Source organism: Lipophrys pholis (assembly GCF_963383615.2).
Source record: "Lipophrys pholis genome assembly, chromosome: 19".
NCBI lineage: Eukaryota > Metazoa > Chordata > Actinopteri > Blenniiformes > Blenniidae > Lipophrys > Lipophrys pholis.
Genome location: NC_137647.1, coordinates 18,415,840 through 18,431,402, shown reverse-complemented (window position 1 = coordinate 18,431,402; position 15,563 = coordinate 18,415,840). Strand labels below are relative to the sequence as shown.

At 40.9% G+C, this 15,563-nt stretch overlaps 1 protein-coding gene across 1 annotated transcript; it reads right to left on the bottom strand.

The window, feature by feature from the left end:
• Nucleotides 1–948: 948 nt before the first annotated feature.
• rab5c (RAB5C, member RAS oncogene family) lies at nt 949–11,796 on the bottom strand. The gene is made up of 6 exons (XM_080487776.1): nt 11,619–11,796; nt 5,708–6,038; nt 4,476–4,627; nt 4,195–4,317; nt 3,988–4,081; nt 949–2,717 (listed from the first exon to the last, which is right to left on the bottom strand). The coding sequence occupies exons 2-6, from the start codon at nt 5,871–5,873 to the stop codon at nt 2,590–2,592; spliced, it is 663 nt and encodes a 220-aa protein (XP_080343902.1). The 5' UTR covers nt 5,874–6,038; nt 11,619–11,796; the 3' UTR covers nt 949–2,589.
• Nucleotides 11,797–15,563: the final 3,767 nt, after the last annotated feature.

Below are 15,563 nucleotides of genomic sequence, written 5' to 3'. Positions count from 1 at the left end.
GATTCCACTGTATGTCTAATACATACAGAATTGACAATAAAACTCACTTTGACTTTAAAACACACTGAATTTTGTCTTGAAGCATACTGTTGACATGATTTCAATAAACATAGTTATCAAATTCTTCTGATATTAAACCAAAAACTGAGATTCCAGTAAAAGGCACAGTCTAATCTGATTAAAGTCATTCTCCCTGTCGTCCATCCTTCTTCATCCAACTTAGGTTTGCAGGCAGGTGAACCAATTGCTGCTGACTCTTGGCGGAGGCGGGATGGAGAGGCAGTCCAACACAAGGCAAACGCAAACACCACGCTCACATTCATCCCTAAGAGTAATTTACCAATCAGCAATTAGCCTCAAATGCATGTTTTTTAATACTATTTACAGTCTATGCTTTGTTAGATTATGTTAAAACATTTTTGTTTACCTTCTACAGTATCTATTTATGTTTTGTGCTCAGTCCATGCCACTGTATATTATTTATGTGAAGTTGCAGGGGGCTGGACTATGGACAGGTTGCCAAGTCCATACACAAGGCAATGTGTGTATTATTCATTAGAAATCATGTGCCGACAACAGGGGTGTCAAATATAAGGCCCATGGGCTAAAACTGGCCTGCACAGGACTCCAATCCGGCCAAAGCACCAAGAAAATTTCACAGTATTTTGCACCAGAAGGTTTCATTAAAATTGGCTTTATTTTGAGATTGTAATCATTTTCAGTAGTAATGGTTTGGTTTCATGAAAATATAGACTTTCTCATCATGTGTACTCTGCACTACAACAAAGAGTAAATATAAAAGGTTATTATGGCAATATTTTACCAATCCAACCTATTCAAGATGAAATTGGGCTGAATGTGGCCTGTAAAATAAAATGTGTTTGACACTACATAAACTGTAGCTCCACTGTGTTTGCACTATGACACACTGATTGATTAGACTGAAAAGATTATGACCTTTGTGGTAAGTTTTAATAACATAAACTTCCTATTATAATAATCTTTGCAGAATAGACATACAAGATCGTCCCGAACAAGTCGCAGTGGAATAACTACATTAACTGAATTTAACACAAGTCTGAATTGAAATGTAATTTTCAGAAGACGAGAAAGAAGATCAAAAGGAAATAATTTGTGGGTGCACTTTAAGATTTTAGGCAGTACAATCAAAAATCACTTGTTTTGCAAATGGTGAATAAATGGTATTCAGACAGATTCAGTGGGTGGTAACTCCAGAGCAATGCTTGATAATCACCAAAATGTGAGATTAATGAGGCAAACAGGAAAAAGATACCTTCCCCTCATTTATTTGTAAAATTACATTATCTTTTTTTCTTTACCCGTGACCGCACCCTCCATGTTCTCACCCATCAGACAGCAGCAGCAGCTGCTATACAGGTTCGGTTGTGCTAGTTGTTGACGCCATAACATGACAACATTGTTGAAAGAAATCCCTCCCTGATATGCAGTAAAAAGACAGAAAAGAAAAGAAAAAAAAAAAGCTGAGGATAACATCTCTATTCACAAAGATGACAGAACCAGTGCATACAACAGATCTTCAGAAAGAGAGAAAAACAAAATTAAGACATTAAAAAAAAAAAACCCATCACAACATAATTAAGATTGACAGAAGATCATGTAGCGATTGGGAAGATCTTGTTCTGACAATAACTACAGATTAATTATAATCTCCGGAAGTCCGATACAAATATAGCAGAAATGTTTTCAACGCGCAGCTGGAATCGTGGTCAAGAAAACAAATCTTGCATTTGTGTATTTGCCGTTTTACACTGATGATTCAAAAACATTACATTAATGCTGAAATTACGAATGGGTGACATTGTTAATAAAGTACTATTGTCTGTATATGGTCTGATAACCAAGACAAAAATGGTTGTTAACCCTTCAGGCCTCGGCTTTGAATTCATACTGACCAGCCTGTGAGGAGAGAAATAAAGATAGTGATGACTCAATCTATACAGCTCGATCCAGAAGAGTCTGTCCATCCCTGTTCTCCTGGTAGAAACCTTCATCTTTCCCAGAAACATGGAGAGATGCTGCATGAACAGCGTCATCAGACCGTGATGGGAATTCGTGATGTCATTAGAGAAAGGACAGGGACAATCAGTCCATTTTTTTTGTTTGTTTTGTTTTTTAAACGCCTTCCTGTTGCATTAATCATATTTTTTTAATCTACACAAATACAGACACAAAAAATGAGCAAGAATTTGTAATTACTGATTATATTGTTTCGTTTCCTCCATGACGGGGGAAAAGGTGACGTCAAGTGTCCATCATCAGTAGAGAGGGTGGAGATTGACAAGTTCTGGAGACATGATTGTGTCATATTGTAAGCCTTGAGGGTGTGTGTGTGTGTGTGTGTGTGTGTGTGTGTGTGTGTGGTTCTCAGGTTGGATCCATCGGTGTGGCAGGTCACTGGCCAGCGGACTCCAAAGCCAAACAGTTAACTTGGTGCCGTGTTGCTTGTAGAGTAACTGGTCCGACCGATGGGACATTGTTTGACAGCTGGCGGATATCTGGTCTGGTTGACTGAAGCTGCAGACTGGGTCGATCAGCAGGTTCTCTCCGTTAGTTTCCACCCCCACAGCACTGGCTGCTCCGGCCCTGCGGTGCAGCTTCCTGCAGGTCTACGCCGCCTCTGGCTCGACCGCCGCCGCCTGCTGCACCCTGAGGCTCGTTCTTTGGAAGCTTCTTGGCTGTTTTTGGGGTAAAATTAATTCAGACATCAGCATGAAGCTAATGAGGCTCTGATGACTGATAACATTGAGATGAAGTACTACTGAACATCATATTGCTTCTTGCATTGCGAGTTATCTTAGAGTTTTTGCTCCTCTGCAGCACATGCTTTGCTTTAGATTAAGTAGAAATGTTCACTGTTGAATTTCTCCAAACATATTTCACAAGAAAATATTAAATGGTCGGGACCCACAAACAGAAAGCACAAGACTTTTATTTGTCGTTCGCTCCTTTTTGCGTGGAATATGTGATAAATACTAGAGTTAGACTTTTGTGATTTCAAAATAAGACCATATTTAACTGATGCAAACGAAACGCATCGTTCTGGCGTTTTCGTTTTAGAAAAGTTTTACATGGCAACGCTTTGAAATGGCTGAACCGCTGAAAACAATGTCGTGGTCATGTTTGCCCAATACTGGGTGCTGTTGCCATTTTTTGTAATGAAATCACACCCGTGCGTGACCATGTTGGATTGCTATTACGGTCCCAGGACAACATGGACTGGGAGTGATGAGACTCTGGATGCCCCCATTGTTGTTATTAGCCATCTACTCGGGCAGTGAAGAAGGATTTAGGAGGTAAAACGCCCACTACAGCGCAACTAAAGTTTCTGTTTTCAATTGAAAACATTGTTGTGTAACCAGGCCTAAAGTGGAGTTTTGGAATTCAGTTGTAAAATTTCATGCCAATAAAAGAAATAGTTTTTCGATTCGATTTATCTCTGATTTTCTCTGCGGAAGCCTCCACTTGGAAGGCTGTACTTTATTTTGAAAGCCACTCGGTTAACGTGGCAATGTTTTAAAGTAAAAATGAGAAACGTTCACTACGTTTTTGTGTGTCTATTAACATGACAACGGCGCTCGGAGCCACTGAAAACACAACTTTTGAAACCGTCTCCCCAGTCTCCATAAAATGCTGCTGCTGCACAAGTCCAACATGAGAACTACACTCAGCATCTCTCCGGACATCGTTTATAAAACGTTGCTTTGTAGACACAAATCCTTTCTATAATGAAAATGCAAAAAATGTATTTTCATTTGAACATTGTCGTGGAGAAGGGGCCTTAGAAATGATTGTTACTGGCAAAACAACATGCAACCAGAAAATCAACTAATTTTGCACCTCACTTATTGAGACAGATTCCAGTTTATTCTTTCCTTTAACAATGATTTTTTGGCAGGTCTCCATGACACACTGTAGAAGTCGAAGGGGAAAAAAAAAACAACTTACCAATTGCCATAAAAATCTCATTGACATTCATAGCCGTCTTGGCTGACGTTTCCATGAAGAGCAAACTGTTGTCATCTGCATATGCTTGTGCTTCCTGAAAAGAACAAAAAAATAAATAAACAAAGGATGTTTTTTTTATTAATCAAGTCAAGGGTTTCACACCAGAACTTTAATCTTCATTAACACACCATAAAAGTTCCTTTTTACCTGGAAGTCTACGGCTCTCTTGTTGGCCAGGTCTGCTTTATTTCCAGCCAGTGCAATAACAATGTTCGGGCTGGCTTGTCGCTGCAGCTCCTTCACCCAGTTCTTTGCACGTGTGAATGTGTCCTTTAAAACAAAAAGTGCACACAAGACACCATTTAATAAATTAAAAAATGGGGAAAGGTGTGTAGCTGTCTGGTGGATTAAGCAACCTTAAACCCAGACAGGAAGAAATGATACAAGACTGCCTTGACTGAAGTCCTGCTGTACTTTATGGAACTTACTGTGTTGGTGATATCGTAGACCACGATAGCTGCCTGGGCTCCTCTGTAGTACATCGGTGCGAGGCTGTGATACCGTTCCTGTCCTGCAGTGTCCCAAATTTCAAACTTGACCGTTGTGTCATCCAAACATACCGTCTGTGTGAGGAAGGCCGCTGGAAACAAAAGATTATGAGACCAGGGGTTGGAATGAGGAATGAATGAAGGCAGGAGCTTGATAGTTGTATTTTAAACTCAAAATGCTACAAGATGATTATGAATACAAGGAAACTGAAGGTTTCAATTCAGAGCGTTATGTCATAGTTTGCACTGATAAGAAAGCAGGTCAATCAGGGGGGAAAAAGAAACCACAAAGAGAAAGCTATCATATGTAAAATAAGCAGAGAAAGCTGTGGTTTAAAGGCTCCACTGCATTCATCTGGCTTAATCAGCCAGCTGTCACATGACAGAGGAAGCTGAACACTCGCATACTTTAAAGCTTTGTAATCTTTGACCAGGCGTGCAGCTGACCACAAGTTCAGTCGAATATGAAAAAATGCTGAGCGTAAGCACTGGGCATCCTGTTCCTGCATGTGAAAGCCACATTACTCACAAGCAGATTCAAACGGCAAAGCGGAGGAAGCGTTCATTTAACAGATTTCAATAGCAATGACATGGCGTTGGAGCAAAGTCACAGAAAGGCATGTTGGTAATTTTTTGAGGATTAACAGATTAACAACAATCATATTCTTGCTTTGCAACTCAAAGCTGTGAGGATCGGCTTCCCTCCTCAACAGAAGGTGGAGGAAATCCCCGCTGTTGTCTACATGCCTCGTTACTATGTTGCATAGGAATTCATTATTTACCCAAGATAACACAAAGCCAACTGTAATCTGACTCCACAGAATCAACAGTCAAATGGAGTTTGCTGGTCGATGTGAGTCAGATGATCTGCTACAAAGAACGGGTTATGCCACTCCTCATGTATATGCCCTGACAACCAGAGCCACTGAGACCTGCAAGTAAGCAGTTTCTCAGTAGGTATTGAAAGGAACGAGTGCTGGTGTGTTTAATCAGGGTTGTCAAACACATTTTAGTTCAGGGGTCACAAACAGCCTAATTTCTCTCATGGGGACATTGGAAGGAAATTCAGGAAGACGGATTAAGTTTCTAAACTGAAAAGCTTTTCTGGTTCAGCTGAAACAAGCCAACCAAGAGGCATGTTGGATTGTCAGCAGAGTTGAAGGACTCCTCACCTCCGATGGTGCTCTCCTGATACTCGTGGAACTGGCCTTTGACGAAGCGCAGCACCAGGCTGGACTTCCCCACCGCCGACTCTCCCAGCAGCACGAGCTTGAACTGGCAGATTTTGTTGCTGGCTGCGGAGCCGTTGGTCCGCGCCGGGCCGCCGCGCCCTGCCATGCTGCAGTGTTGAGAGTCGAGAGGAAGAAGGTGCTGGGGGAAGAGGATGGACGGGTGGACTTCAGGCTTGGGCTGGTGGAGATGAGCTGGACAGGGGAGGGTGGAGGTCAGGTCAGGTCAGGTAGGTGGATGAGCCGAAGGAAGAGGAGGCCTCACCAGTGGAAGCTGCAAAACACGGTAAATACAGTCAGAATCTTCTCAAGCAACCAGGAGGAGAAGGGTTAACTGGATAAAGTAAAAACACAAGAGTAATGAACAATGAACTTATACAAAACAACAACCTTGTAAATATGCTGGAATTAGATCCGCGGTGGCATTAAAAATATTGGTCAATAGAAAGAGCACAGACATCAGCTCACCACATTTGCTCGTCTGACTCAGTTTTGTAGCCACAGGGTGAAACTGAGGACACAAATAGTCAACAGCTTTGTGACGGTTTCTCTGCAACACCAACAAGTAAATGAACAATCATAATGTCATCCATGTTGAGAAGATGATAGCTAGCACCATCTGACTTTTTTTTTATTTTTTTTTATCCAGTTTTATCAAGTTTACTCAGGTGAGATTATTGCCAGCGACATACCAAAGACACAATCACTCCGTCCTCAACACTTCGGCCTGCTGTGAGCATCTGAAACCTTGTTCTCTGTGTTGGGTGAAGCGCCAGTTTCTGCTTGGTCAAAAGACAGGAAGCACAAGTCGGCTCAGAGCAGGAAGTGAAGATTGCAGAAGAAATTAACTGCTGAGCGCATTAAAACCTGGGATGGACGGGGCCTATTGCAGGGATAACTGTGTGCAGAAACCCCAGCGAGGTGAACCAACCACAGCTCTGCAGATGCTTTGGTTGTGCCGGCCATCTTTCCCCTCAGCTTGTTAGTGAGCTAATCTTTAGCATGTGACAGGAGAGCACGGCTTTGGCCATGAAATATTCAGACCCCACATGTTTTATTACACAGTGGAGCAGGCATGATGCAGACATTCATTGTGTTGCAGATCTCAATGGACTAATAGATTAAGCAGCTCCACTGATGGTGTCACAGTGGCTACGACGTCGTCAAATCATGAGAAAAAAGAAAAAAGTTGAGAAAATAATTTTAACTTCTTTAAATGTTAGAACTGAATGTAAAGTATATACATTTAATTGTAAAAGGTATGACCTATAAATAAAAGAGCTACTTGTAAAGGGTTTGAACTACAATCATATCTTATTGCATTCTAACAATTATCTTTAGGAAATTCCTTAAGAAGTGTCGCATCATCTAACACCTGCGAGATCTTAAAAGTTCATAGAGTGAGTTTAACTCTCGATCTGCGAGAGATGGCATCTTGCTTAACTTTGTTTCTAACATTGAATTATGTCTAAGGCACCGTTTATACGCATCTTTTTGGCTTTTCGTTCGTGAAAAGTTGCGTTTCAGTGGCTCCCAGCACCGTTGCTGTGTATACTGACCCTAAAACCCCACAAAAGTTTTCCGTTTTCACTTGAAAACGTTGTGTTAATGACACGTGAGTAGTAGCGCAACGAACTTGCTTTCATTTGAAGGCTAAATATAATCACATAGATTTTTGCTAATTTAATTAGGCAGACAGTGCAAGTGAGAAGTTTGGATACGAGAGGATAAACAAGCTTCAGGAGAATATTGCTGCAGAGCACTTACCTAACGTCAATTCACATAATGTAATTTATCACAGAAATGCTGTGGGAAAGCTTAAGAGCCTGTATAAAAAAAATATTCAACGGATAAGCTGTGGTTGGATTATTCCTCAAAAGGCAAAAACAGAAGACCTAATTCCAAAGATGTTTCCATATGTATTCAGACAAACAAAAGTGCCCCAACGATGCCTCAGGGTTAACTGCTGCTTCTAACAGATACTAAAAGGACACGCCAAATATTGGCACAACAAACCATTATAGGACAAAATCCAGCACACACACAGGCTCCACACTGACTGGTGGGTAACACAGGATGTGAAAGGTAGACGCAGCTGACTGGCTCAGATCCAGTCTTTCTTAGTCAGACAGACCTTCACACATCCTCAGCTCGACGGCTGCTTTGATGGCATCCCTAATGGCCCGCTGAAAAGCTCCTCAGGGAAGTGGGTCAGGGAGAGAGACAGTGGGACACGGGTCAGAGAGAGAGGCAGGAAGCAGGAGCAGACCAGAGGGAGAGCCAGTGAAATATTCATCGAGGTCTCCTTGACTCTCTGATGCCAGCAAGATATCCAAGAACTTAGCAGGGATTGCAGAACACTGATAATGTAGAAATGAAATACTCAAAATTGTAACATACAAAAACAAAACATGGTACAGAAAAGTGTGGCATTACTTGTGAAAGGCCCAATTACGCAATGGACAAAAGTTACTTTTGTAGGACAAGTTTGAGCAAAACAATCATGTTTTAGTTCCTGTGAACGGTTTACCAGAGTTTTGGACTCCAGCTTTCTAAGAATTTTTTTTTTTTGGAAAGACAGAGGAAATTTAAATTCTCCTTGTCATAAGATATGAAGGTTTAGCTCTACGGTGTCACGCACATTTTAGTTCAGGGGCCATGTGCATTCCAGTTTTATCCTGAGTGGGCCGGACTGGTAAAATAATACCTTTAACTTTTACGTAGCGCACATGAACGTGATGAAAAAGTCTATATTTTCACAAAACCAAAACAATCACTACTGAAAATGACTTGTGCTACCACCATGCAAATTTTTACAATTTGCTTGGTGGTTTATTAGGGTGGATTGGAGCCTCTTGCAGGCCAGTTTTCACAGGGAAACCGTTAGACTGTCCAATCAAAGACTAGATTAACTGATTTGTAACATGAGCTTATTTGTAATGTCAAACACTCATGTTGAACACCTGCCAGATATTTACTTATCTTGACAAAAGGCACAAGCTCTCATTGGTCGCACAATTTGACAACGCAACTGCCATAGAAATCTAAATAAATCCGGGCGTCGAGTCATAAAAAGGATTAAAAGCAAAACCAACAATTAGCTGTATACATAACAGTGCATCAATGCAATCACTGTACACAAAAATCTTAACTCGGTTACCTTCCAACGGAGTCTTTGTTGTAAACAACCTGTCATCGCTACACAAGTTAAAAAAGAAAAAAAAAAAAGCAGCAAGCAAGGACTTGTCTCGATCGCCTCACATCGAGGGCGGCGTCCTGAAAGACCTGGCAACATACGATAGAACGGCTGCATCGCTGTTGTGTGTCTTTCCTCGATCACACCACATGCACACACTCGTGTCTCAAACTAGCAACAGCACACGTAACACAAAGATGACTAACACAGATCCAATTTGACAAAAATTAAACAACAAAGAAACAAAGCAGTGCATGAGATGACAAAACGAAACAAAACAGGAAAAGCTCCTGATCCAAGGTATGTGCGCCTGAGTTTCTAAGAAAGAACGGCCTTGAAAGTGACTGCGTTGATGTGAAAGTGGTGACATAACACGGGAAAAGCAAACAGGATACTCATCACCAGCAGTTCATCAAGCCAGAAGGAAATCAGAGGAACTTCCTTTTCTTGTGACTTCTGGGTTTATAGCAGAGCGACTTGAGTGAAGGCAGGCAGAAGCCATGAGCAGACGCTCGACCTCCAAATAATCAAGACGGGTTGGACAAACTCTTTGAAGACAAGTTTATACACACTTCGAATCCAGCTACAGGCAGAGTACAGAGATTGTTTGGAATCACACTGCTGAGGGGTCGTCATATGCAAGGCCCAAATCAGAAAGCGCATCCAGTATAAACCGTGTGCCAGTTCCAACACGAAACACACCACTTGCTGTAAATGTTGACTCCCACTTTATAATCTAATTGAAATGAGAATCACACAGCTCATTAAGTTACATAATATCATCTCCCACTCATTTATTTGAAATAGGACTTGGTAAAGTCGAGGTTTTCCTACAAAACATTAACATCTACAAAACATTAAGACCCTAAACACCAAATGTACAAAATAACACATTCTATTTTTTCCCACTACTTTCAACATTGCCAAAACAGCATCTAGGTTAAGAAGGATCAAACCCTAAACAAATATTATGTGCACTGATGAGCAACACATTCCCAGACATTTTTTTTCCCGCCCCTCTGAGTTGTCAAGATGGGTGGCAGCTTCAGAAGGACAAGGTCCAGTCACCATAAACAGAAGAAAAGCTTGCAGCCAGTTAACAGTAAACCCCGTCTGTGTCTCAAAGGTCCACATCGCGCTCTCCTCGTTAAGTCATAAACCGAAGTTATGGAGGTACATTTGTATGTTAATACATTTGAGAACATGTGCCAATGCACAGCGTGATGTGCAGAATTGCAACACGTATGCAGTTGAGACACTTTTACTATGTGACTGCAATTTAAAAAGCATACAGGCCTGTGTGTGTGTGACACATGTATGAAACATATTAGTAAATTTATAAAGCAATGCTGGCTCACACATACAACCTGCGAAGATTTCCTTTATAGTATTGACACAGCATTGGAAAACCCATAATTACAAACTTATCCAGTAGATGAGAACAGGAAAGCACTGCTTCAACTCAATAATCCGTGCTGAGAGTGTGGCGTTTCAGTATTAGATCAGCTGTGGGAGAAGTGCATATTCAGCGTTGTTCTGTCAATTCTAGATAAAAAGATTACCTCAGTTTAAAGCCTTGTGACTAGTCAATACTTAGCGGGACATATCTAGCTCATTGTTCATGTATTAAATCAATATACATGAAATAATACAGTGACAATATCTATTTTGTTGCCACTTTCCATCATCTATAACTAAAGGCTATTTCTGAAGATACATAAGCAAGGAACCGGGGGTGACAGGGGTGTTATTTACTGCAGATATATCCCACAATACTTTCATTGTTTTTAGACCTTTCATCAAGTCTTTTTTGTTGTGACTGATGCATGAATCCTAAAATAAGATTGCCTTTCCTGTAATGTTAGGGTTTTTTATGGGTACATGTGTGAGGACAGTGACTGACTTCTCAGTGGTTTGATTAAAAGGTTTTTAAGTAGAGTAGGACAACTATTTGTTGCCACTAATCAAGTATTTACTACTGTATTCTACTTGAGGTGATGGTGCGTTCAGGTACCTATAAGAGTGGAGGAACTGAACACATGACAAGTTTCTTGTACATAGTTTTGGCCAAAAAAAAAAAAAAAAAAGTAATTCATCTCGTGATCTTAGAGTAAAGGTCACTAATCGATATTGTCACAACAATGTTGAGCTTGTGTTGGTTGAACAGATAAAACGCAGTTAGCCTCGAGTCGCAACCGCGAACATTAACTCACGTCCTCGCTTGTGAATGAAGGTTAAAAACACACCGTCAGCTGGTAGAAACAAGCTTCAGCCGCTGATGGTGTGAGCTGACGGAGGTAAAATGACAGGAAAAGCCAAATCCATTCTCCTGAACGCAAAACTTGACTTGCGGTAGCATTAGCCGCTGCTAGCGGCTATACGTCATTAACAACTTTCCTCTCCTCGGCCACTGGTCGTCAGCTGTCCGGGAGACTCGGAGGGGCTTTTGTGTCCGCAAACGACGCCCTGTGCTTCTCAGAAACCTCCGCGACAATGTTTTCTCCCTGCATGTGTTTAAATACATGTTGTCTGGAGGCTTTCGCCCAGTCCGAGGAGCTCAGAGCGGGACTCGATCAACGGCTGGCCACAATCTGACTAACTCGCCTTCAGCGTTCCTCTTCCCCGACACGCTTCATGACTTCAGTTAAAGAGACTTACATGACTTTTTCTTCTCTCGCCGTTCACATCAGCGGCGGTTTCTCCCTTCTTCTTCTTCTTCTTCTTCTTCCTCCTGTTCTTCTTCTTCTTCTTCTTCCTCTTCTTCCTCCCGTTCTTCTTCTTCTCGGGCTCCGGCCTTCCTTTCCGGTTAGTTTTTTTTTTTTTAACAGGGAACCTCCCACTTTTTGTCAGCGTATGACTGACCAATGGCAGCCCAGCATGCACGTGACAGCAGGCTGCAGCATGGCTTCATCGCAGACAATCAAGAGGTGTTAAACATTTCAGATTTCAACTTGAGTGGACCGAACACCTAAAACACTGCCGCAATAACCTATAAATGTAAACTTTAAAGTTTGTCTTTAAAGTGGCACTGAGTATACAGTATGTGATGAAAGTGTCTATATTTATACACAACCTAACAATTAGTGGAGAAAATGTCTACAATCTCAACATAAATACAATTTTAAGATAAGATAAGATATCCCTTTATTTATCTCACATGTGGAGAAATTTGTAGTGGTGCAACAGGATAGTAAAGAGAAAGAAGCACACATAGCAGAAACTAAAAAAAAGCAGATAAAATACAATATACTAAAAAAATATGCACACAGGGCCTATAAGTGTGGACATGTACAGAGTATGGGGGTGGATGTATTGCACAAAAAAGCAGATAAAAATACAATATGATAAAAATATGCACACAGTGCCTGTAAGTGTGGACATGTACAGAATATGGGGGTGGATGTATTGCACATGGTAAGTACGTTTTTATAGATTATTATAGTTATTGCACCACTTATTGCACAGTTGAAGTGATATTGTCCGGTTGTGGTGTGTCAGTGGTCTACTAGGAGCAGGCTTGGTTGAAGAGGAGCAGGCTTGGTTGAAGATGAAGATGAATTAATGAAACCTTCTGCTGCAAACTACTTTGAAATGTCAAAAAAAAAAAAAAAACTTCTCCTATAGCTGTAGCATTACGCATGTTTGTAGAAACTCACAATTACAGCATGGCATTGAGGATATTTTAATAAGTTTAGTTTAATTTTATTTCTTTCACTCAAAAAGAGAGATAAAAAAACCCAAACCAATTCAATACAATGCAAAACAAAAACTTACATTCCATTACAGAACATAGGGTTTCACATTCTAGAAAGAAAGGAAGCAGAAGGAAGAATAATTTATACTCTGGCCCTTCATCTCAATTAATCCTTCCCCTTGAGAATTATTAGCACACAGCAAATATTAAACAAATTATCTATAAAATCCGAGCAGCCTACATTGCCACTCTCACTCGTGTCGTGAGCTATATCTCTCGAGAATAACAAAAACAAAACAAAACAAACAAAAAGCCTGACCAAACAAGTCTCAGGTTTTCTCAAGTTTTCTCGTTAGTTCAAAACTTTTAGCTTTAAGTTGACTGCAAACCTCATTCTTCTGTTGAACACTCGATCAATCTTTAGAATGGACCTTGACGCAGACATGCGACGTTTTCTGAAGAAAGATTTCATGTTGGACATATTTGACTTACTGAAGTCCTTCGACCCGTCTGATGACAAACACGATCCCGATCTAGAACCTAAACCCACTGACCTAGAACCTGAACCGGTGGAGAGTCACTTGCTAAATCTTTTCAGTGGCTCGTTTGAATAAAAGAGTTGGCTTATCCTGCCACCTGGTGAACAGATGATTCCATTACACGTTGTGTCTTTATTCCTTTTCTTTTGTCTCCAGTGTGGTATTCTTCCTGAGAGCAGCGCCTCACAAAACCTGCAGCCCGTTCGAACTCTGTAAGTAAAACACACCTCGTTCTCTTTCTCTTTTCACTCATTCAATATGTGTGTGTGTTTGGATGTGTCTTTCTCTGTGGCCACTGCTGTAGAATCTATTACTTCTTCTTTTGGGTCTAACGGCAGTTTGCATTCTCGCGGTTGCAATACCGCCATCTGCTGGTTTTAGTCTTTATTCTTTAATTATTTTAAAGAATTAAAAAAAAAAAAAATCATACAATTAGTACAATTGGTTTAACCCGAAAAAAAAAAGAAAAAAAAAAAGCTATAAGTTTGTCGGGTGTAACACCACACATCCTATTCAATGTTTATTTATTTATTTTTTAAATCTTCCTTAATGTGTGCTTGTCACCTGCACCAGCAGAACGCCTTCATGCTTTATCTCAACGAGCAGAGGGCGATTGTGAAGGCTGAAGGTGTAAAAGACAGTGTGACTGTGAATATAGAGGTGGGAAAGAGGGTAAGTGTGTCTGCTCCTATCACATACTCGTATGTAGAAGCTGGCTTGTCTTTGTGGATACTGACGATGTGTTGCCATTTCTCCATCGTGGAAGGCCTTATCAAAACAAGCACAGGAGAAATACCATGAGCAGGCCAGGGCAGAAAAGCAGCTCCACGCAGAGCAACACCCAGGATGGTCGACCGTTAATAACTATGTAAGGATTCTCTCATGACGTATAACTCATAAATGTTCGCATGTCGTCACTAAAACTGCAAAAAGCTTTTCATCGGCTCAGTTAAAAATATATTTTTGGTTTTTAGGGGAAAAAAAGGCCACAGAAAAGAATTTGCACCAAGGCTCAGAGTCAGACCACCAGTGAGGATCCATAGCCAGCAACCAACGGCCCAACAACCTGCATGAACTGGCAGACACAACCAGGCGGTTTGACTCTCCTGCGGCCAGGGATTCCTGGACAGACACCAATAGCGCCTGGTTTTGTCAATTCAAACCACCACTGCCAGATGGATGGAAACAACAACTTCGTCCAGACCCAGCACCAGCCATGTCTCAGCCCTGAATGTAGATGTAATGATTTTTGAAGCTTAACAGCATAAAAATAAAACTCCACAACAGGATACACACTAGTTTGTTTTTTCTTGTCATTAAAACACATTGGAATACTTCTGCGAATAGTAGTCACTTCAGCTATCACTGAAGATGTTTGATCATTTACTTTCCTTTCGTAATTTGAATTCAGCGTCATTTTTGCGTTGGTAACCAACCTTCATAACTCGTTAGTGTGTATTTATTGCATTTAATGCTGCGTGTAATCATGACAAAGAGATGAGTCTGGTTCCCATTGAATTGAATCAGTGAAGAATTTCCCACAGGGATTAATAAGTTATTGTAATTTAATTACAAAATTTCTATTCTAAAGAGTGTCTAAACAAATCCCCAAACTGCTACTAACTCAATCATACTTATATTTGCTTGACCTCACTTTGAGAGATTAGTCATATTTTGCTTTACTTCCATTAACTGAGACTGTACTCAAGGGGCGTAGCGCCTCCTTGTGGACGTTTCCTTCACACTTTGAAGACCCCTGGTCCACATTAAACATCCCGCCAGAGATCTATTCAGCTGCTTCTGTGCTCGTTGCTTGTCAGTGTGAAGAGGGCAGAAGTAGAGAATGGCTGCTGACGGGGCCTTTTTGGCCTCACATCCCGCTGTTAAATCACAATGTAATGCATGCACCCGTGTCAAAACGACTCATGCAAAATGCCAGGAAAGTCGTCACATCACAAAGCTGCTCTGACCCACGTATCAGTCTGAAAGCTGCTATTAAAGAACCTGCTGAAGGTCAGAGGTCAGTCAGTATTAACCCTTTATAGGAAACTCATTGAGGCGCTTGGAGATGGAGAATATCAACAGTTGGGTGTTGATATAGAGTAGGGGAGTGACGCAACTCTGAGCCAAGAGATCAGCCATGCAGCACTAAAAACATCCGCACTGCTACCAAAGTAGCATTAGCATTAAAGTAATGCTGTAGAAAAAAACCCCAAGCATGTTGAAGACTGCAACAGGCTGCGATCTTTAGTGTTTGTGTTACTGTATTTGAAACCATTTATAAATGCTGAAATTACTTCAGTTGAGATTGAACTCGTTTCTCTTTAAAATGTTCAACTTTTTCAAATTGTACAGACACACTAAAGCAAA

Bases quoted from the DNA above. Each gene is read 5' to 3' on its own strand.
- rab5c (XM_080487776.1), bottom strand. From the start codon at position 5,873: ATGGCAGGGCGCGGCGGCCCGGCGCGGACCAACGGCTCCGCAGCCAGC. The intron at 4,318-4,475 runs GTAAGTTCCATA...TTTGTTTTAAAG, and splicing joins TCTACGATATCACCAACACA to GACACATTCACACGTGCAAA. The intron at 2,718-3,987 runs GTAAGTTGTTTT...CCCCAAAAACAG, and splicing joins TGAGATTTTTATGGCAATTG to CCAAGAAGCTTCCAAAGAAC.